We start from the raw sequence: 23,713 nt of genomic DNA on the forward strand, positions 1-23,713 counted from the left end.
TGTTAACCACAGACCTTATTTCAGGCGATTTAGCAAAAACCCATAGATTTTAGGGTGATGGAACCGGAAGTCCTAAAATGCTAACTCGCTTACGGGTTTTGCATTCAAAAACACGTCATCTCTGAGGTACTCTATAGTTGAGGCTTATGCTAAATAGCAGGCTAACAAAACTAAATGGATATTTATTCATCGTTTTTTTTTAAATAAACACACAACTAAAGGAGAGGGGGCTCTAACTCTGACGCTTCCACTAGCAACATCTACGCAGCTCGGAAAAGAGGTGGCTTCCTTTGCATTTGGTAGGCCTAAAGCCGCGGTCACACTAGACTTTGAATGTGCGAAATATCATCGGATGCTGTAACAGTCGTGATATGACGTCACGGTCTACGGCGTCTTTTTTATAAACATGAATTCAACATATAACAAATAGTAATACATTCAAAATGTAAAAAATATACAACCTACTCGACTGTACTGCAAAAATATCATTATTTTAATACAGCCAAGAGGTCATGGCATGACGAATTGATCTTCTACTGGTCGCACGTCTTCACATGATGCGAATTCACAGGTCAGAGTTCACCAAACTTGAACTCTGGAACGCAGTGAAATGCGAAATTTTTCGCACGAGCTTGTGTTTCCGGTCTGATGCATTCGCATGCGTTTGAATGGAAGTCAATGGAACAAAAAGTGTAATGTGACCACCCCTTAAGATGTGCTTTTGACTCTGTATAGCAGTCCTTCATTATAAATTTTTAATGTAGAAGATATGATACATATAACTGTATGAAATGTAAAGTGTAGCCTATGTTAGATATATAGCCACCACAGGCATGTACAGGGACAAGTCTCCCCAAAAATTAGAAATAGCCAAATTGTCCATCAATGTTTGATATTCTTGATGCTGCTCTGCTGCACTCCATTACATGCAGCTTTGTTTGTTATTTGGATGACAAAAAGTTTTAAAAGTTTTTAGGTTGCTTTGTCTCAATAGTCTAACAGCGCTCGTCAGTGTCAAAATGAGTGAGATGACCAATCAGATCAAAGAAGGCGGGTCTTACTGTTTACAGAAGATGAGGAAAGTAGCAGCTAAACATTAATATTTAGCTGTTTTACGAGAGGAGTGCTGAACGACCAACAGTAATATCCAGGGATGCAAGCAACTCAACTTTTTAAGAAATGTCACAGTTTTGAATGTAAAATTTGGTATAATTTATATTAGATTCATGTAACTGAATGTTACAAGACAAGAAATGTTTTGCGTTTTTGACATATCAGATATCAGTAAGAGTGAATGAGTGCATATTTTAAAACAAAATATTATTTGCAAATAGTGTGAATTGATTACTTCACAACTGCAGTAGAACTTATTTTACTGTTTTTACTTTTATTTATTCCTTTAATCCTTTTAATACTAAATAATTATTTAATTTAATTTAATTAATTTACTGGTTGAAACTATCTTCACATCCTGAGAGCAATCAATAATAGAAGTGGTCTAATTATTAAAAAATTTACATATATCTTCTGTGGAAGTCTAAGGACCAAAAATTGTTTGTCCAATCATAGCATTCGGTCCGTGCAGACATCACACGTCATAAGCGCGTTTCGTAAGGCTACACAGAGTTGTAGACAGACAGTCACAGAGCACCGCAAACAAACAGTAGCAGCCTTTCTCAGTTTCTCCTGAACCAAAACAATGATCTTATGCTGTGTTCACGCCATGTCATAACCGTAATTACAAGATGGCAACCAGTGGCATTCTACCTGGAGCGGTTCATGTCCTCAGACTCTGATTTATGCCTTTCTCTGGCAACATTATCAATGGCGAAATTAATCTGCAGCAATCAGGTGGTACAAGTCAGAGCTCTGTAAGTTATGTTCATTATTATTGTAATGTTATTTGCTTTGAGACATGAGTTAATTTACCGCCGTCTCTCGTGACACTTTGCAGACTCTGCTCTGGCTGTGTGCATTCATGTGTTTTGAAGGAGGTGTGGCTTTGGAGACGCTCTAAAGGGAGGGTGGGATCTAATGATTTCAAAGCTAGCTGCACCGAAATTGCCTACCCTACTTTTTAGACACATTTGTCTTCTTATTATGCCTGCTCCATTGTGCTTCTAGGTCTATTGTGCCTTGAAAATGCCCATTCATCTCATTAGTGGTTGTTCGGCTGTCGTCTGATCTCCTGGAAGTATGTGAGCTGTTTACCGCCATTTCATGACAGAACCGTTTTTGAGCTGAAATGCAGCTAAGGCTTATTCACACCAAATACAAATGTTTATTGTGAACAAGATTTAAACTTGCTCACACTGAGCATGAACATTTGTCTGGTTTTTTTTTCTTCTTTTCTTTATTCTGATAGAATATTATAGTATGTGTGCATATATAATAAAAAAAAAAAATCCTGCAATAGTGCTTTTCTTTTTTTTCTTCCTTTTTTTAAGTATGTTTCTATTTCTCACTTTGCATCAAAGCGCACAGGAAATACAAACACTGCACAACTCTATGTAAAATAAGTGTATGTAAATTGGTACAATTTTTAAAATTCTTTTCAAAAGAAGTCTCTTATGCTGACAAAGGCTGCATTTATTTGATTAAAATAACTGTGAAATATTATTATAATTTAAAATAATATTTTTTTTTATTGAAATATATTTTAAAATGTAATTTATTAATGTGATGCAAAGCGGAATTTTCAGCATCATTACTCTAGTCTTCAGTGTCACATGATCATTCAGAAATTATTCTAATATGCTGATTTGCTGCTCAAGAAGTGCGCTTCCATACATGCAACATGTCGGAAGTGCAGGTGTTGACTCTCTGCCAAATTATTACCCCCCTCGTTGAAGTCGCTACGTGATTGCCTAATCCTAACCCCTCCCCCACACCTAATCCTAAACCTACCAATACTAGGGGGGTAATAATTAGGCGGGGGTGCCGAATTTTGACCCCCTGCCAAATTGTTACCCCCCTCATTGAAGTCGCTAACTGATTGCCTAATCTTAACCTGACCCCTAATCCTAACCCCTCTCCCACACCTACTCCTAAACCTACCAATACTAGGGGGGTAATAATCTGGCAGGTGGTCGAAATTCGGCACAACACCGGTACTGCGTACTGATCCACTTCAAGCACTGATAAAAAGTTAAAAGAACAGCACATTATGGACTTACCTTCAATTTCAATGCTGTTAAGATTGTGAGCCTTCTTTTAAAATTATTTTTGTAATGTCCTCATTATGTATTATTATGCATGTTTTTATGTGTTTTATGTTGCCCTGAAATAAAAACAAGAGCAGTTGGGTTCATCAGTTCGTTTAGGGGAAAAAAAGTATGAAGTTTTCACAGCATCAACCCTAAGTGAGAGAGAGAGAGAGTCCTCATTTAGAGCAGTGGACCTATTTAGCCTGACGACCATTAAATATGAATTAAAAACCACACAGGCCTTTTTGCCTCTAAAATGTCATTAGGCATCTTTATGGCAAGCAGTTGTTGAATAAGCAGTTTGCAGGGCTCCCCGGGGTGGGTGCTGCTGGACGAGGGCCGCTTCTGCGAGTGCCACAGGGGCAGATGCATGTAGTACTAACGGAAAGCTCTGGAAAATAAGAAGGGATAATAGCCACTGAAATGGAATTTACATTAAGAGCCCTAACGGAGTGGAACACTTCTGGTTTGGGCCGTCTGTGGCGCTGATGGGGGCGGGTGGGGGGACGTTGAGTGGAGCGGAGCTTCACCATTTCCTCAACTGGCTGCTGGGGAAAATGAAAATGAAATTGCAGCATTGAAACAGCAGGTACATTAATGGAGAAGCATTGCACAGCCATCAAATATGTCTTTCCAAACAGCTGTATGTGATTTCGGCTTGTGTAGCAGATTTATACAATATGAAGATTGTACATGTGTGCACTAATTGATAGTATACAGGATGTCAGAGAAATCAGAGAAAATATGATAAAACATTGGTTTGTCAAACAACAAGACATTTTGTCGGTCACTTGATTTCTGTTGTGTAGCTCCACCCACAGTGAAATCTCCACATAGCTGTAAGCTTTCAATGTTTTCTTGTCTGTTATTGAATTATGCATGTAATATCATTGCATATAGGCCTTAAAGTGTTTTTCCTCTACTAAAACATGCCTTATGAAAAAATAATATAATGTTACTATAACATGTACTATGTTCTGTTTTGGTTTAATTTCATTGTGTTTTGGTTCTGTTTTCCCTGTTCTGGTTTGCCTGTGTTCCCTAGTTAATTTCCCTGGTTATTAACTAGTTCCACACACCTGTTTCTGTTCACTTTGATCAGTATTTAAGTCAGTATTTAATGTATTTTTGTCAGTATTTAAGCCCTCAGTTCTCTGAGGAGCTGTTTACACAACACCGTTTTCAACTAAAAAAGTAACTTTTTATGTGTTTTGGCCGTTCATTTACACGACAACGGCGTTTTGGTGGCCTGAAAATGCAAACATCTCCATGTAAACTGCAAAAACGTGAATCTGTGAAAATGGTGACCGCATGCACATGCGTATTATGTGTTTAGTCTATCCACCTTATTTTTCAAAGCGGAAGTAAGCTGTTTTCTGTGAATGTGCGAGACTTCCGATTAATTAGCCGCTATAGTGAAATAACGAAAATATCGAAGTGCAGTAAACTGCGATAGGTGGATAGGCATGCGTGTTTGGTGTGAGTGCTCTAAGTATGCGGAGGAGCATAATCTTTCTTTTCAAAGTGACATCGCCAACTACTTGCGTAATACAGCATTTTTAGTCATTTTTGTGGATCAGTGTGAACGGCATAGTTTTGATAACGTTGTCATCTGTACAAAGAAAAAAACACTTCCATTTTTAGTACATCTTTGTCGTGTAAACGTACCCTCAGTTCCCTTGTCCGGTACCATCAGTGTGGAACATGGTTGTGTTTATTGTTTCCTCCTGCAATCTCCTGAGTATTCTGTGTGGATTTATTAAAGATTTTTGTTATCTAAAAAATGAAAAACAGTCTTAGAACTAGGGTTGTGTAGAATTCAGATTTGAATTGAGAAGTCCTTTTAAATTGCAGTTGACCCTTCGCTGGGAGTTTGATTGACAGGCGCTCTAACCAATCATAATGCCGAATCCGCCATTTTGTCCGACAGAGCAGTCAGGGGAGTTAGTAGATTAACGTCGGTGGACTTGAACTTAAAAAAAGTTTTATACTGACGTCTTTCTGTGGTTGAAACAACATTCCTTCTGATGTTCATTCATGTTTATTTGATGCTATAAATTAATTAGTAGGAAAACATGATCGGTTCGCAAGCCACTTGAACTGAGGCGCTACAGCTATCTGTCACGACACATTAAAGAGCCACAAAACGCTATTTATTGTTTAAATTTCTTTAAAAAAAAATAAAATAATGAAATTTGTTTCATATCAAAAGTAACCCGCTTTCTTTTGTCTGTCGACGTGTTGTCAGTGTCCTCTTTGCTCCGTGACGTATTTTTCACTGTGTAAGAACATGATTCGGGCATGAGAGCAGCATGGCTTGTAGGACGTAGCAACAAGTAACCAAAGGCGGCAGGTCTCTGCGAACGGTCAGTTCACTTCCTAAATTGTAATGAATTTGAATCGAGGTAACAAGCAGGATGCAGAATTGCAGTTTGAATTTAAATATAAGGATGCTGAATTTAAAATTTACAAAGCTCCGGACATGCCATGGAAACAAAAACAAGATTTTGGCCACAAATTAACAATTAATTCCCACACCTTATTAATTTGAGGGAAATGAGGGAATAAATTAAAATGATGTGGCCACAATTGAACTAAAAAAAGGAATGAATTCATAAAACATGGCCACAAATTAGTTGTGGGAAAGAATTTTTAATTCATGGCCACAATATGAATTTTTTTTTTTTTTTTTTTTTTTTTTTTTTTACACAAGAAATTTATAACTGTAATTTTTAACTAGAAAATCAAAGTACATCAAGACAAACATTGCATGTTGGCTTCACTTGATAGAAAGCCTTCAAAGTTTATAGTCCTCACAGATATAACACTTCATTTCCCAGAATGCATTTCAATTCAGTTTTCCTCCTGTCATGCAACTTCCTGTGTGTTGTGACCATTCAATTCAAATTTCAAATAGAATACACGACACACTTACATGTCCAAAAAAAGCATTAAAACCAGATATGTATATGTTCACGCCATGTCGTAATTACCATAATTTCAAGATGACAACATGTGGCGTTCTATTTGGAGTTGTTCACGTCCTCGGACTGGGAATTTTGTGATTCTTTGGCAACACAGTCAAAACCTAGCCTAAATGAATCTGCAGCGGTCATGTGGTACAAGTAGGAGCTCTCAGAAAATCCCCAACTTACAAATTGTAATTACGAGCTCTATGAGGATGTGAACACTTTTTACATGTTGAAATCTTGTAATTACGGTAATTACAACATGGCGTGAACGCAGCTGTAAATGCCACATTCGAACGCTCGCCATCTTGGAACGGTCAACATTTCAGATGCTGTCGTCGCTCACAGTAAAAATCAATGAGTTCTTGAAGACATTGAATAACCTTTCATAGGTGAAAATTTGTTGGTTTATGTTTTTATATGTATTAACTCATTATTACAAGTTTTTAACCTATGGTAACTTTTTATGCAGCGACTATTTGTCTATGAGTGAAAGTAGCATATTTTCTTAGCAAAAGATGCTATTTACTTTAAGTACAACTATTTGCACCTCAGTGTTGATGTACATTAAAAGGTATGTAATAACATAGAGTGTAAATGATTTATTAAAATTATTAAATGGATACCGCCTTACTGGGATAATAAAGCCCTCCCTACACCTACCCCTAACCGATAAGTGCTTTATTATTAAACACATGTTAGACACTTTATTTCCACTTTTCGAATATCTTCTTCATTTTTATTGAAAATAAATTTGATTTGTGATGGGGAAAGGATTCGAACTCGGGTCGATTTGCGTCAAAACTTTCTGCCCCTACACTATTGCTACTGTTGACGAGCCAGCAACCTCCGTAATTTTGTCTGGCCCAACCAGACATCAGTGGGTGGAGTTAGTGTAAATAGCCTTGACTGTTCCAATATGGCGGACGGCTTACTTATATTAGCCCATAAAACAGCCGCTAATGAATATACATATGATTACAATCCCATGCGGCTCTTTTCTACATGATGGTTAATTTTAGAAAACTGTATGTGAAAGAAGCACTTTGATGAAAAGGTGCAATCAGCTTAATAATTCAGTCTAATTTTAATTTCCTAATTAAGAAGGAAATGTGCAGGGGGGAGAGGAGCCCCTCCAGAAAAATACAATTAATTTAATTGTCCTTTTTAATCTTGGAAATACCGTGTCCTAGCAAGCCAGCCGTTGTCTTTCTCAGCGTCTCGCAAAGTGCACCTGCCTCCTCTGTCAGTACAAAAGAACAATCCTTCACTGCCCTGCCTCTTGCGCAGCCGCTGACTCTCTACTGTTTTCAAGTCTGTTCTCTAATTCTCCTCCACTTTGTAGCTGAACCCATCAGTCATGGGCATAAAAGACCCACTGTGCTTCTCAGGACCACTGTATGTGTATTAGAGCAATTTACTGTAATTTACATTTTGCTGCAGGTCCCATTGTGAAGACCTGTCTAAAACTCACTGGGGTGCGTCAAACTTGCGTTATGCTTTTCTTTTTTTGCCGTCGTTAATGGGCTGACCTCAACTTAATGAAAGAATGGTTGTCTAATTGCTAAGCATTTGCCTTAGAAAATTGCATGTCTTTACAGCATAAGTTAAGTTGAATAACTTTGGTTCAAAAAAAAAAAAAAAAAGAATCAATAGGAAATGGCCTCGGTGAGCTGATTCTAACCTATATCCGATTTTGCTCTACATGCATTCGAAAGCACTCTAGACTGTATAAAATTTTTTTGAAATGATATAAAATCCTGTTAACTGTAAGTTAAATTAACATATTATTATTTTTTCAATATAAAAATAATCAATTACTTTTGATTTATGAGCATTTATGAATCACACTGTAATTTACAGAGAAATTCACTGCATGACAGTTCATATTTGATTTATATTTCATTTTAATAGTTACGTTTCTTGCAGGTTTTTATGTGCGTTATAGTGTTTTAGTGTACACGTTCTTTAGTTAATGTACTGTATATACTAATATACTAGTGCTGTCAAATCGATTAATCGCAATTAATTGCATCTAACAAAATTCTGTAAATATATAATGTGTGTGTATGTGTGTATATATATATATATATATATATATATATGCATATGCATTATCACACTCGTAGCCGTGCGATATGGCTGTATATCAGCAGGGCTGTGATTCAGCTGCAGGTAATCACAGCATGCTGATATACAGCCATATCGCACGGCTACGAGTGTGATATTGCATTCGACGGCACGAGTGTGTAAATAAATAAGAAATAACAGCGGAGTGTCTTTAAAACCCTCTTTTGTGTAGAACTAATTCCTTTGACGGACCTAAATCTCAAGTTGACAGTTTGACCAAGCCTCCATTACTAATTCTAAAACATCACTGTGTTGAGTCCCTCCATATTTTGTACAGTATTAATGAGAGAGAGAGTGAGAGAGAGATCGCCTGAGCGAGCATTACCTGTGTCTGATATAACATTCATTCTTCGGGTCGATGTCCATAATATTATATCCATTATAAAAATCCGTTTGAATGTCCACTGAGGAAAGCAATCTTTTGTATTTGTCCGTTTTACAGTTAAGAGAATTTTCTATAACAGCGCTAAAACAACGTCCTTTGTTTACAAAAGTCCCTTTCAATTTAAAAGTCTCTTGCGACTGACTCGTTCACTCGTAAAGTTTTGCCACCATCTAATGCCGTATTAATGTAACTTTCACTCAATCCATATTACGCACTAATGGACCCTTTCTTAATACCAAATACAACATATTATTTATTTGAAATAATATTTATTGAACAACAATATTTAAATTAACACCAACAGCCATTATAAATGACAATAGGAAACAAACACAATTGCAGTGGTCTACAGGATGTAAGTTAAATATAGCCTCAATATTAAATTATTAAATTTAACATAGCCCCATTCATTTTGCTCAGGAAAAAGTAATAGATTAATAAGAATGAATGAATTATGTCTCATGTTTAACCACTATAGGAGCCAGCGGCAAATCCCCGAAGCACTGGCCGAGATGAAGCTGTTCTTGGCGGGTACACGAGCACTGAACGGCCGCTGTTCGCCTGGAGCTCACATCTCCAAAAACGTCTAAACAAATTGTAAAATTGTCACATATTTCAGGTCTAAACAACTACATTCTCGCCTAAAAAACTCTTAAAACTACAGTTTGTAGTACAACAAATCGTGGATTTGCTCGGCCGCCATGACAGTGATTGTGAGAGTGATACAAACGGTGGAAAGGTAGGAGCGCTGTTATCACTAGAATATTGCACGGCTCTCAGCCAATCAGATTTAAGAACCAGAAAGAAGAACTGTTGTATAAATATATTATATAATATATATAGATGTGATTAATCGATTTGACAGCACTAGTTTGTACTGTTGTTGAAGTGTCATTTGTGTGGGTAACTTTGTGCACAAATATGTTTATTGGCCATTGCTTTTACATGTTTACCTTGTATTATGATGATGGATATCAGTATATTTTAAGGTATAAAGCAGATTTAAGTAGTTGCAGTACATTGGTATAATAACAATATATTGTAGGTGACACAAAAATGCTATCCCATAATCATAATCTCATTGATCACGAAAAATAAACATTAGAAATCTCACCGCAGTGTAAATAAAATCTGGATTATATACAGTATATGCAATAGGTGAAAGTTACATTTATTTACATGACTAAGAAAAAAAATGCAGCCTAATTATTCTTATACGATTGCAAGATCACCTAAAATGTCACTAAAACCACCAAAGAGTTTTCCTAAAACACACTGAAGATGATCTACACCACTATTTAGTTCAGTGTAGTAAATCAAGTTTAATTTGTGTGGCACTGCTCCTTTTAGCCCAAAAAAACGGCCTTTGGTTTCTAAGGAGGCCATTGTATCTCCTCAATCGCCTAGCAACTATCACCAAGGCCAGCGCTTCATTGTTGCTGAGGCAAAGCGCTGCATGCACTGCATTGTCTGTATACAGATTCATCTGTACACTTACATTACTCTATACTTCACTAAAATGCACTTAATGTTCAGACATGTTAAAAACATGGGGATAAATAATGATTAAAAGAAATACAATAGTTCAGCTCACATATGTGAATGATCAAATGCATGGATGTGCATTGAGGAAAGCTCTTTAAAGAACACTCTAGCCTATAGAACAGATGAACTTATATAGACTGGTAACAGAGGGCGGGACTTTTACACTGAAAAGATTTTCAAGTAAAATTTCGCTGACGTCATTTTTACACAATATCCTTGAATAGCACCTGTGTGAAAGGGGGGGTTGTCTGTCTGTCAGCTTTGAGTAAAAAACATAACCCATGTCTGCAAAACCTACTCATTAGTATATCCACCGCTGACCAGAGACGCAGAGCTTTCCTTGCGCCCGGGGCCCTTCAGGACCGGCCGCTTTTGAAGAGACAAGACTCCTCAGGAACCTCAGACTCTGGACCATTGGTCCTACAGTCTTTCCAAATCAAACCTGTAGTTTTGTTCCCCAAATTTTCAGCTAAAGCACCTTGGAGTTTGTATCAGTACTCCATTCATCTGGCCTCTGTTTTATTTTCAAGTGCCGCCGAGACTCCAATTATCAGCGGGAGGCTTATTTTTCCTCTTCTTCTTTTTTCTTTTCCTATTTTTCTTTCTTTTTCGTCAAAGGCAAGTCCTTTTGACTATAAACTGATTCCTTTGAGAGAGACACAATGGTTGTTCGTGGTAAGTACCAAGTGTTTATGTTATTTCATGTTGTTGTGATGTGAGAATGGTGATGTGCACGAACATACCTGCATACGCTTTGTTTGAGATCAATTCCTAATTTGAATTCATTCGTTTTTGATCCACTCTTTTAGGTACCCAGCTCTTAAGGACTTTAAATGTGTATTTCAGAACATATGGACCAAGTTAAGGTAGAGACAGAAAAAGGAGTTTTCTACAATCTCTCACTTATTGTAATGTCGAGCTAATATCCTGCGTCAGGAATTGACATGAATGTCCCTATACATCTTTCTGGTAAGTTTTTATCAATTTGGAGGTAGAAAAATACAATTTTTGTACTACACTCTTAGAAGAAAAGGACTTTAAAGGCTTCTGTCTGGCGCTTCAAATATATAACATTTTTTGAGCTCCCATCATGGGATCATTTTATGGATTAAGTTTTAATTAATTCATTTTGTTTCAATTTGTTTTTACTTTTAAATACATTTTATGAATTAAGCACCTTGTAAACATTTATCGCTATTAAAAAAATGAAATAATTTGGCATGAAGTGTTCTTTAAAAATGAGTCAAGGACCCTTAGGGTTCTGTATAGAACCCATTGAACCTTTTTTCTAAGAGTGGAACTACTTTTTGAGATGCTGAACATTACATTTTACTGATAATGTTTTATATATATATATATATATATATATATATATAAGTTCTTTGATTTATAATACATTGTCAACTGGCTCTGGCAATTGGCATTTGGCATTGAATTTCAAAGAGAGATGATACAAAAATGTGCTTTATGAAGGCTGACATGAAAAGCTTGCTGTAGTTTATTTATCTCGCTGTACAAGGAGAAGGTCAGTGCGGACTAACAGTGTGTCCCTCAAGCCCGTGTGACCTTCAGATGAAATATTACATGGTACTGGTGATGTGAGCTGACGGCGGACAAATTATTGCTTCATAATGAGTTAAAACCCTGACAGATGTATAAAAAAAACATTGATTTGTGCTCTGATGGGATAGTGACTGCAGTCTGCAGGCCATTGACAGAAAGAAGATGCAAATAAAATCACGACTGGAGAGTTTGAACATGAATTTCTCTCAAGAATCATGTTTTGTAAGCTTTGATATCTCTAATACATGCCTCTTTTAGTTGATATTATTTGATCCATTTTTGGCGATAATACCAGCTTCTTCTGTGGTTTGTCGTCTGAGATGTTTTGATGAAGTCTATTGCAGTGTGGAAGACTAGTGATTTTGTTGTTTTTATTATCTAAGAAGACAACAAGTCATAGTCTACCTCACGGCTCTGAGATGAATGTCTTCAGTGCACACAGAAAATAACCCGAGTTTATTTATTTACACTGCCCTCTGCTGCCAAACCAAATGACTGACATGGACTGAGGATATTCATTTGGAAATAAATTTACACAAATTTCATTGTGTGGTTATTCAGATGTCTGTGAATGTGCGTTGTATGTTTTATTCAGGGTAGCTGAACTATAACAGTGTTTCTGTCATTTTATAGTCTCAGTTTCTGTCATTAAAGCTGTCTGTTTTAACTGTTTCCTGCCATCAAATATTGCTCTGTGGTAAAATCAAGAAAAGAGCTGGTTAGAGAAAATGGCAAACCTGAGCTCTTCTCTGAAATGTTTTTATAACATTATTTTATTTTTCTCATTTTTTTGTCATGTCTTCGAATTGAATGTGAATGTGAGATAGATACCAGATAGATTAAAATGACAGGAAATCTGTAAGAATTCTGATATTTTGTGATTTTTTTTTTTTTTCAATGTTCTATTTTTAAAAAAAAAAATAAGTTCAGATATTTCAGACACAACATGGCAAAATTTAATATATAATTTAGGAATTTCTTTCTACTTTTGTGTAAAAAAAAAACAAAAAAACACACCTGTTCTTATTGATGCATACTGATTCTTGAGACGTGGCACAATGTCCCACAATTTTATTTGCTATTAGGCTAAAATAGCAACATTTCTACTTTAAAATTAATCGTTACAACACCGTTTTATTTTATTATTTATTTAATAAAATGTATGACATGGTCACTCATCCAAAACCACCTGTCCTCAATGATTAAATCAATATTAAATATAGATGTAAATACATTATATTTCTTTTTCATAATCTTAACATTGCTACTATAAAAAAAAGGTAAATATGCCTAATTATATAAGTCTGTGTCCTTACTTTTTAAAGATATTTAAGAACACATTTAAAATAAATTTAACACAATCTTCATCCTTATTGTTTTTTATCTTTCATCACATTTTTAAAAGTAATTATTAAAAATAATTTTAAATATTTTCTCTCTCACAACTATAATTTGTAAACTTGAAAATGTTTGGATTTTGACATGATTTTCCTCATTTTAGAGAAGCCCTAAAACAAAATGGCTACTTTATTTATTACATGTAAGATGTGCACGGAAAACACTTTTTGAGAAAATGAAAGGAGGAGATAGCAGTGGCCTTTAAATCCCTTTTATTATTTTAAATATACATAAAGAGACCAATATGAAAGAAAACTATAAGCAACAGTGATTCTTTGGGTTTACTGAGGCGGCAGGATGGCTTTGGTCTTGTCAGCCACAAACTTGAGGACGTCTTCAACGTGGGTCTGGACCATGCCGGCCAGGGGGGCGACCTGAGCCTGGACGGAGGCGGCCAGAGGCTTGATGTGCTCTTCAATGTTGCTGGAGAGGGGCTTCAGCTGCTCCTGGAGCTTCTCAATCATGGGCTGGAACTGGGCTCTGCTCTGCTCGAGGTAAGCGCTGCAACACAAACCAAAGAGAATTCATTAATAACATAAATTTAATTGGATTATAATTGTGTTGATCATTTAAGTTCACAGTTAAGATGATGGACTTACTTGGCCTTGTTGGCCAGCTCAGGGCCCTCAACGTTCTTCAGATTGTCCACAAGGTCCTGGAAGTACTTGGCGATCTGGTCCAGCTCAGCAGGAGCGTCTCTCTTGACCAGAGATACTGACTCAGAGCCTGGAACATTAACAGAGATGTTTGATCAATACAGTCTTACATCTTAAATGGCATTACTCTCAGCTGCTCAAGCTAAATCAGGTGAAAATCTCTATGGCTTTTACTGTACGTTTCTACAGGACACTTTGTTATGTTAAGTACTTTACAGAGTAAAGATAATATATCCACCACACACATTGTTCTATGTCTCTTTAACCCCTACACTCTTAAAAACCTTTGTGTGAAGAACATTCTAATAATCTAAAAACCCTGAATCTTTTGTACAATGGAGAGGTTCATGGATGTTAAAGGTTATTTATGGAACCATACAGACTAATTGAACAAGGCATCTTTACACAGCTAAGTTAAGGCTGCTCTGTGCCTGCTTAAAATTCTGTTTAAAGATGCAAAGCAGCATAAAAGCCAGGCTAAATTATGCCTGTTTTGACCCACCTAAGCTGCTTGTATAACAATATATGCAGTAAAAATTGCTGTGTAAATGCATTTATGCCACCTCTGTGCAGCATTAAACACTCTGTGTAAAGACACTTAATTGCCACTTCAGAAGCGCACCTAAATTTGCCATGAGTTACCATATCACATAATACAATATAGCTTGAGAGCATCACAAGTTAACATGATTTAAAGTCTTACCAATGGCCAGAGCAACAACAAGGACGGCGATGAGGGAGAATTTCATGGTTGCACTTTGGTCGAGAGTTGCCTGAATAGAAACAGACAATAATTCATTTCAGTTTCTGGTCAGATTTCTCCTCTTAGATTTTCAGTAAGAATCAACAGCAGAGCTCGACATGACTATAGGTGTAATGTAGATGTAATCTTACCTTACGTCCAGGGGTTCTTAGACCTGATGGTGTGATGGTGTGTTCTCTAAGAATCCATGGGTTTTTATAGTCCCAGGACGCTGGGATTCCACCCGTTCAAAGGGTGATCTGTGCTGATGAAATCATCCATACACACTGAACCTTTAGGCTTTACCTGACACTGAAGTGATTCAATCAAAGTTCAACAGTAATCTGTGTTTGTGCTTAATTAGTGCATTTTTGTGGCGTTTCAGTCACATGATGACGTAATCAGTGCAGCGCTTTTGTGAATGCAGAAATAATGCAGGGCTTATTTATGTAGACTAAAATGAAGTAATCAATGTGTTTTTGTCTGTCTAAGCACTGAAAATACTGTTTTAGAATTTGATTTAAATAAATGTATACCCCAACTTGCTTGTGTAGTGATTTTTTTGACTGTGAGATGATGTGCATCATGTGTGTTATATTTAGTTTTTATGTATGAACTATGTCCATATATATCAGCTTTTACTTAAACGTACTTATAACTCTGGGTTTTTAATGTCCTTTATTGTATGAAACTGTCTTGTTACTGTTTTTGAGTCTGATCTTGCATGTATAAAATATTTTAATGCAGTAAAATTTGAATGAAAGCAGACCGAGTGACGCATGGCAAACCTTTGTTTCCATGAAATGCTGTTTTGTTTTAATAACTTCATTCCATTGCTTTTATTCTTTGTCATTTGACATTGGAATATAAGAACAACAATTTCAACAACAACAAAAGATTAGAGAAGCTAACTTAAAATTACAAAAATCTAAATTATATTTGTTTTCTATAAAATTATAATTGTAATAGGATTGCAGTATTAGAATTGGAAAGTGATAATTGAATTGCCTTTTCTGTTTTTATATTGTAGCTAAAAATAAATGCATTTTAACATGAGTTTAAAATGGAATTTCATTTTACAAAATGATTTGACTATATGAATGGCAAAAACCTGTTCTTGAGCATGAGTCAGGAACACACCCATTGTTGCAATGGTGTTCTGAGGGGTTTTAGTGTGTTGCTATGAGGTTGCTATGGTGTTCTGGGGACGGTTGCATAAACTACTAAGACTAGTCTTACAAGTTAGTCATCAAATGTTTTTCTTTAAGACGGTTCATACGTTTTTTGAGTTAGTTAAATAAAAACACAGACTGGTCTAATTTGATACCAAAAAGTAAGACTGACTGCCCCTTTACTAACGTATGTAATGCAGAAAATGTCCAATACATGGTTAATACGACTAAAGCCCTGGGTATACTTTAGTTTTTTTTTATGCATACGCTAGTAGGCTCACAGTCGAACGCACAGCCTTGCAAAGTATACTTCATTTGACTCGTACACATACACAGGCGTTCGACGCATGCGCAGTTTTGAACAATCTCTCACAACCCATGTAAACAACTTTGTATTCTTTCATGCTAGAGTTGTTCAAATGAGGGTACTTTCTAACCTCTTCGCACAATCTCTCGTCTTTTTATGCCTCCATCGTTACTGTAGCTTGCATGCGTTTCGGTCTGTTCTGTTTATGAAGCTTTTCTTTGACTACCTTGTGAATCGACGCCTCCAGGGCACGGTTGCCACCTTGTGGATAAACTAATCACTGCAACAAAAAAAAAAAAAAAAATTTTTTAAATGCGCATGTGTGCATGGTTACAAATATCAGGCGGTGCCCGTACTCTTCTGATGATGAAATTCGCGTCACGCGCACAGTACACCGACCCTCGCGTACGTGTAAAAAGTGAAGTATACTTTGGGCTTAATAAAACAATTATTTATGTTAAAGCCAGTTGATCCTAGTCAAATCAGCTGTGACCACCACGTATTGTAATTTTATGATCGATTATCTTATTTCTAAGATAAAAGTTAATGAGGTGGTTGTGTAAAAATAAGTTAAAAAAGTGTTAAATTTCATGCGAGACATATGAATAACCAGCCAGCACAGAGTGGTCACTTTTTAACCTTTTTATTATTTCAAACATACCAGCATACATGAAGAGAGCATTCCCTGCATTTTAGGGAAGCCCTAAAAACAAAATGGCTACTTTATTTAATACATGTGTAAGAAAATGGAAGGAGGAGATAGTACAGTGACCTTTAAATCCTTTTTATTATTTTAAATATATATAAAGAGACCAATATGAAAGAAAACTATAAGCAACGGTGATTCTTTGGGTTTACTGAGGCGGAAGGATGGCTTTGGTCTTGTCAGCCACAAACTTGAGGACGTCTTCAACGTGGGTCTGGACCATGCCGGCCAGGGGGGCGACCTGAGCCTGGACGGAGGCGGCCAGAGGCTTGATGTGCTCTTCAATGTTGCTGGAGAGGGGCTTCAGCTGCTCCTGGAGCTTCTCAACCATGGGCTGGAACTGGGCTCTGCTCTGCTCGAGGTAAGCACTGCAACACAAACCAAAGAGAATTCATTAATAACATAAATTTAATTGGATCATAATTGTGTTGATCATTTAAGTTCACAGTTAAGATGATGGACTTACTTGGCCTTGTTGGCCAGCTCAGGGCCCTCAACGTTCTTCAGATTGTCCACGAGGTCCTGGAAGTACTTGGCGATCTTGTCCAGCTCAGCAGGAGCGTCTCTCTTGACCAGAGATACTGACTCAGAGCCTGGAACATTAACAGAGATGTTTAATCAATACAGTCTTACATCTTAAATGGCATTACTCTCAGCTGCTCAAGCTAAATCAGGTGAAAATCTCTATGGCTTTTACTGTACGTTTCTACAGGACACTTTGTTATGTTAAGTACTTTACAGAGTAAAGATAATATATCCACCACACACACTTATCTAGTTTATGTAACCCCTACACTAAATGGGTTGCCATATTACATATACAAAATACAACATATCTTGAGAGCATCACAAGTTAACATGATTTAAAGTCTCACCAATGGCCAGAGCAACAACAAGGACGGCGATGAGGGAGAATTTCATGGTTGCAGGTTGGGCGAGAGTTGCCTGGACAGAGACAATAATTCACTTCAGTTTCTGGTCAGATTTCTCCTCTCAAGTTTCCATTAAGAATCAACAGCAGAGCTCGACATGACTATAGGTAATGTAGATGTAATCTTACCTTACGTCCAGGGTTTCTTAGACCTGATGGTGTGATGGTGTGTTCTCTAAGAATCCATGGGTTTTTATAGTCCCAGGACAAGTTCAAAGGGTGACCTGTGCTGATGAAATCATCTACATACACTGAACCTTTAGGCTTTACCTGACACTGAAGTGATCGAATCAAAGTTCAACAGTAATCTCTTTTACTCTTTGTGCTCAAATGATGCATTTTTCTGGTGTTTCAAATCACAATCACTTTTACATGAGAGTATGTCTATATATATATAAATCAAGCACTGAAACGGTACATCTAGATTATAATGTATACATGTACAGCCTTTAGTGGGCATAGCTCAATTTTAGTGAATATATTTCTTCATTGCTTTTATTTTACTAAACATTTTACTTTTACTATTATATGGAAACAGCTTAACAGGCAAGTTTTTATTTTAAATCATAATAAATCTATGATGCATAGTATGCCTAGCATCAGCAGTTTTCAAATTATGACTCTAAATTATGATCAAGAAAAGGTTTTTGCAGTTCATATTTTAGAGCATAGTCAAATCATTTTGTAAAATCAAAATGCATTTAAACTTACATTGTTAAAATGTAACCAACCCCTGAATGATTGTTTATACTGGACAAATCAAAAGAAACCCCCCGAAGTCCTTAGATATGGTCCACCAATGTAAATATGTGTTTTTTTAACCACTTTCTTGACCACCAGGCCAAAAGTAGCCTACATTTGTCCTTGTGTAAGTCGCATGATTTTGAGGTATACATTTATATCTGAAGCACAAAAGGTGCACAAATCTTAAGCCCATGAACGCTCGTGGCAAAAACAGGGGACGTGATCATTTTAAACATGGAATCGTAGGCATGTTATTCAGAAAATGTCAGAAACGGGGCATAGAAGTAAGAGCTCTTATCCAATACATGACTAATAAAAAAAATTATCAGTGTTCTATTTAAGCCAGTTGATATGATTCTAGTCATAGCCCTATCAACTGTGAGCACTAACCATAAAAATAAACTAGTAATATATTGTAATTTATGACCAATTTTCTTATTTCTAAGATAAGTTCATGAAGTCATTATCTAAACATAGGTTTAAATGTTATTATTCTTTTTTTTTTTTTGAATAGCAGCCAGCACAGAGTGATGACTTTTTAATCCTTTTTATTATTTCAAACATACCAGCATTCCCTGCATTTTAGGGAAGCCCTAAAAACAAAATGGCTACTCTGTTTAATACATGTGAGATGTGCACGGAAAAACTTTTTTTTTTTTTTTTTTTTTGAGAAAATGGGAGGAGAAGGTACAAAGGTGACCTTTAAATCCCTTCTATTATTTTAAATATACATTTTTTTTGATGCTGTTCACTTTATTTAAACAATTTATTTTGATTGAACACCATTGTATCAGGTTTCTGGTTCAAATGTGATTGCTTCATGTTAAATTGACTTGAAACAGTTACTCTTTGACTTAACTTGATTTTTTCATTTTGAAATAACATGTTTTAGTCAAGTAACTAAATCAAACAGGACTTTCACTTCACTTCCCATCATGCTTCGCAAAGGGGCTGAATTATGGAGAGTTAATGTTGAAATAAAGTGTTATTTTAAGCTTTTTTTTTTTTTTTTATCAAGATGACAAAATGGAGAGACTTGTTAATGTTTAATGTTCTATTATGTCGGTATTTAAAGGTTTCTGTTATGTAAGTGGTTTTGGGGGTTACCATTGTGGTGAAGTGTTGAGCTTGTGCTTGGGTTGAGGACCTGCTAATAAGAACTTAAATCGCTTTAATAATAAAGCAACCATATGGTCGTGCTGTGGATGAAACCAGTATCAAATCTGGACTACCAACATCACACATCACATGTGTAAAGGAAAGTTATATTTATTTTGTTATGTAAATCAAAGAAGCATTAATTGTAGGATTATTTTAATGTCAATTTAAATGAAAGCCTTTTATTTAATTAAACTAAAACCATTCATTCAGGTTAAATGAACACCATTGATTCTAGTTAGTTGTACATGGTTGATTCTATTTGGTTTTGGTTTTATTTAGTCTACTTTGTCTGTTCGGGGGGAGCACTGCAACACAAAACAAAGAGAATTCATTAATAAATTAAATTGGATCATAATTGTGTTGATCATTTAAATTCACAGTTAAGATGATGATGATGATGGACTTACTTGTCCTTGTTGGCCTGCTCAGCACCCTCATTGCTCTTCTTGTCCTCGTTCTTCTTGCCCTCGTTCTTCTTCTTGCCCCCAAAAAAGTCTTTGATCTTGTTAATGAAAGCAGGAGAGTCTCTCTTGACCAGAGAGAGTGTCTCTTGTATCTCAGTATCTCTCTTGACCAGAGATACTGACTCAGAGGCTGGAACATAACACAGATGTTTGATCAATACAGTCTTACATATTGAATGACATTACTGCTCAAGCTAAATCAGGTGGAAAACTCTATGGATTTTGCTGTACGTTTCTACAGGACACTTTATGTTTATGTAAGTACTTTACAGAGAAAAAATAAAATATCCACCACACACCACTACATCTCTTTAACTCCTAGACTAACTGAGTTGCCATATTACATACACAAAATACAACATATCTTGAGAGCATCACAAGTTAGCATGATATAAAGTCTCACCAATGGCCAGAGCAACAACAAGGACGGCGATGAGGAAGATTTTCATGGTTGCAGTTTGGGCGAGAGTTTCCTGAAAAGACAGAGACAATAATTAATTTCAGTTTCTGGTAATGGGTATGACAATGTTGATATGTTTGGTCTTGGTAGAATAGATCTTCTACATTGCTTCTGTTGGTCATTTCTGCTACTGCAGAGCAAGTACAGGACTTGCTACTGCCAATACATAGTCGACATGCTGCTGCTGCTGCTGCTGTACAATACTGCATACATGAATTACAGTAGCAGATCTATACAGGTGGAGCTGGGGAAGGTGGAGGGTTTCTGAAAGCGCTCTGCACTAGGGCTGTGCAATTAATCGTATTTTCGATTTTGGCTTCCAACGATTATGAAAACAAGATAATCGAGGTAAAATGATTAGTGGAGAGTTGCAACACTTTTTGCATTTCCTTCAATTTCTTAGAGGCCGTTTGTATTTGAAAGCCAAATTTTTAATACAGTAAACCCACATCTGTCAGCTATCCACCTACACCGGTGTAACATGCATATGATAATATACATACATATGATAATATACATACAATTTATACTTGAATAGACAAAGACAAATGTTGCAACTGACCCCATAAGAGGGCATGGTTGCAACATTCATTAAAATGACAGAGTCTTCACTAAGTTAAATTAACTGTATAAAGACACTAGTAAAAGGAAGGAAAAAAAAAACATTTTCAAGTAACAAGTAACAACCATGTTTTGGTTAATTGTTATAATAAATGTGCACTACAAAATATTTTAATCATAAATCAAGACTTTGAAATTCACTGAAAAACTTTTGTGTACTTCTCTGAACTGTGTGTGTGTGTGTGTGTGTGTGTGTGTGTGTGTGTGTGTGTGTGTGTGTGTGTGTCTGACTGAACAGAAAACAGAACATATTAAAAGCACGCGACATTGTGGCCTAGACTGAGAGTATTTACTTAAAAAAGGGAGATACATGGCTATTGAAAGATGTAATTATAAGTTAGTAATTAATTACTTTTTAGAGTAACTTACACAATAATGTTTATGACAAGCTTTTACATTAATGTCATCATTGTTGCAACTGTCACTACACTGACAGCCATGATAAAACTTGCTGTGCTAGCTTGACACAATAGCCTTGACACATGATAGCTATACCTTTTAGAAGCTAAGAAAACACGGATTAAAATGATATAACTTTATAATTCTTCACGCAAACAGCTTAGACAGTATGACAAAAATTCTGAGCATGAAAAAAATTGCTTTTTTACTAAAAAAAAGTATTTTTTGTAGAAGGAATGGTCACATGTGGTTGCTTTCTTCCAGAAAGGAGGAGAGGGTTAACTAAGCATGTGTAATATGAGTATCATCACTCTAGCTCTAACAAGAAAAGACAAAGATAAAATCATTCACTGCTCTTGAATGAACAACTTTTTTAGTTTTAAATAGGAATAAGTCTATATTTAATGTATACAGCAGTTATTTTACATTTGATTACTTTATTCAATTTCTGTTGGGTATTACTTATCTAAATACTACTGTTAGTACATCTATCTGAAAAACCTAAAGCACTGTTTATTTCATTTGTATTTTTGTTTTGTTGTATTTTTTTGTCTGCTTTGTTTGTGATTAGTTTCTTTGTTCTTATTTAATTGTTGACTTTTTTTTGTCTTCTGTAGCTGTTTTGAGGACTTTTTACTTACATTAATTAACCTAGTATTAGTTTTTGCTGAAGTATTGATAATTGTGAAATTTCACTGACATTTAAAATTACTCATATCAAGAAATAAGACTTTGATCATATCACCCACCAATAATCGTGTTAAATAATCGTGATTTCAATATTGACCAAAATAATCGTGATGATGATTTTTGCCATAATCGAGCAGCCCTACTCTGCACTGCTAAGGTAAATGCTAACCAAGTATTTAAAGGTTGAGCATGTGAGCTCATTGGCTGCATCCGAAAACTGCCTTAGGCATTGACTTTGCAGGCAGTGTTTGCACACGAAGATACCTCACAAAACTGATTTCAGTCAGACTTATGAGGCAGATGCCATTTTTCTTTTTCTAGCTCAACTGTCAAGGAATGGAACGCATAGGATTGTGGGATATCAAGGGCAGCGAAGGATGCATCTATCCTGCCTTCAAAATTCAATCAGATGAAGGTATCTCAGGAGACAGGAAGTGAAGGCAGCAATTTTAAGTTTTTGGATGCAGCCATTTTCTGCTGATACAGCAGGAACCAAACAGCATGCTGGTTAGGTATGTTTTGAAGCATGGCAGCTGGTTTGAGCTGGTTTATGCTGGTGCTTAGTTGGTCATGAGCTGGTTTAAGCTGGTCCTGAGCTGGTTATAAGCTGATCCTGAGCTGGAGCTAGTTGCTTAGGAACAGCACTTGACCAGCTTAAACCAGCTTATGTCCAGCTAAGGACCAACTAGGGACCAGCTTAAACTAGCTCAAACCAGCTGCCATGCTTCAAAACATAACTAACCAGCATATGCTGTTTTTTTTTTTCAACAGGGCTATTAGCCTGTGCCATCATGACAAAACATTGTATTTCAAATTGACCATAGGTATAATGTAAATGTAATCTTACCTTACGTCCAGGGGTTCTTAGACCTGATGGTGTGATGGTGTGTTGAGCTGTGGGTTTTTATAGTCTCAGGACAAATTCAAAGGGTGACCTGTGCTGATGAAATCTTTTACATTTGCATTTACGGTTACATTTAACCCTCCTATTACCCTAAAATCTGGCAACATTTTTCCCCATTGGGGTCAATTTGACCCCAGCAATTAATTAATTAAAAACCTCCAGAATATGATTTTATTTTCAAAGGTTTATGTGTCAGGTAATTTATGTTTCTTCATTGACTACTCAAATAGCTCTTTAAATAAAACAACACGCATCAAAAATACAATTGTAAATGTACAACATTTGACAGTGTTTTATGATTCAGCTTCAATTATCGCCCCTCAAGAACAGTTGCAGTGCTTTACAACTATAGGACAGGAAGAGCTAAATACACTTATCACTGCGTCTAAACCAACAACATGTTTATTAGATCCAATACCCACTAAACTGCTGAAAGAGTTGTTACCTGTAGCACAAGAGCCTCTTCTCAATATTATTAACTCCCAAGACCGTTCAAGCTGGCAGTTATTAAGTCCCTCATTAAGAAACCACAATTAGATCCAAATGTATTAGCAAATTAC

The 23,713-nt window shown here is 36.2% G+C and overlaps 2 protein-coding genes and 1 long non-coding RNA gene across 5 annotated transcripts; 1 reads left to right on the plus strand and 2 right to left on the minus strand.

The window, feature by feature from the left end:
* The first annotated feature begins 10,500 nt into the window (after positions 1 to 10,500).
* On the plus strand, positions 10,501 to 13,915 carry LOC127497812 (uncharacterized). The gene is made up of 4 exons (XR_007925658.1): positions 10,501 to 10,910; positions 11,045 to 11,204; positions 13,513 to 13,690; positions 13,771 to 13,915. It is a non-coding gene; the product is annotated as an uncharacterized LOC127497812 (long non-coding RNA).
* On the minus strand, positions 13,392 to 23,133 carry LOC127497811 (type-4 ice-structuring protein LS-12-like). Of its 3 annotated transcripts, XM_051866557.1 has the most exons (5): positions 16,204 to 16,240; positions 14,747 to 14,859; positions 14,556 to 14,625; positions 13,796 to 13,922; positions 13,392 to 13,697 (listed from the first exon to the last, which is right to left on the minus strand). In XM_051866557.1, the coding sequence occupies exons 3-5, from the start codon at positions 14,599 to 14,601 to the stop codon at positions 13,478 to 13,480; spliced, it is 393 nt and encodes a 130-aa protein (XP_051722517.1). In that variant the 5' UTR covers positions 14,602 to 14,625; positions 14,747 to 14,859; positions 16,204 to 16,240; the 3' UTR covers positions 13,392 to 13,477. The 3 variants fall into 3 exon arrangements, with proteins under 3 accessions (XP_051722517.1, XP_051722518.1, XP_051722519.1); XM_051866558.1 differs by lacking the exons at positions 14,747 to 14,859; positions 16,204 to 16,240 and adding an exon at positions 23,097 to 23,133; XM_051866559.1 differs by lacking the exons at positions 14,747 to 14,859; positions 16,204 to 16,240 and adding an exon at positions 17,840 to 17,846.
* Positions 16,455 to 23,132, minus strand: LOC127497810 (type-4 ice-structuring protein LS-12-like). The gene is made up of 4 exons (XM_051866556.1): positions 23,097 to 23,132; positions 17,655 to 17,724; positions 17,246 to 17,372; positions 16,455 to 17,147 (listed from the first exon to the last, which is right to left on the minus strand). Exons 2-4 carry the CDS (start codon positions 17,698 to 17,700, stop codon positions 16,928 to 16,930), a joined length of 393 nt encoding a protein of 130 aa, XP_051722516.1. The 5' UTR covers positions 17,701 to 17,724; positions 23,097 to 23,132; the 3' UTR covers positions 16,455 to 16,927.
* Positions 23,134 to 23,713: the final 580 nt, after the last annotated feature.

This window comes from Ctenopharyngodon idella, chromosome 16, assembly GCF_019924925.1.
Source record: "Ctenopharyngodon idella isolate HZGC_01 chromosome 16, HZGC01, whole genome shotgun sequence".
Classification (NCBI taxonomy): Eukaryota; Metazoa; Chordata; class Actinopteri; order Cypriniformes; family Xenocyprididae; genus Ctenopharyngodon; species Ctenopharyngodon idella.

Coding starts and splice junctions, on each gene's coding strand:
- LOC127497811 (XM_051866558.1), bottom strand. CDS start 14,601: ATGAAATTCTCCCTCATCGCCGTCCTTGTTGTTGCTCTGGCCATTG. Junction 13,923..14,555: donor TGTTGTTGCTCTGGCCATTG/GTAAGACTTTAA, acceptor TTAATGTTCCAG/GCTCTGAGTCAGTATCTCTG. Junction 13,698..13,795: donor GAGCTGGCCAACAAGGCCAA/GTAAGTCCATCA, acceptor TTTGTGTTGCAG/CGCTTACCTCGAGCAGAGCA.
- LOC127497810 (XM_051866556.1), bottom strand. CDS start 17,700: ATGAAATTCTCCCTCATCGCCGTCCTTGTTGTTGCTCTGGCCATTG. Junction 17,373..17,654: donor TGTTGTTGCTCTGGCCATTG/GTGAGACTTTAA, acceptor TTAATGTTCCAG/GCTCTGAGTCAGTATCTCTG. Junction 17,148..17,245: donor GAGCTGGCCAACAAGGCCAA/GTAAGTCCATCA, acceptor TTTGTGTTGCAG/TGCTTACCTCGAGCAGAGCA.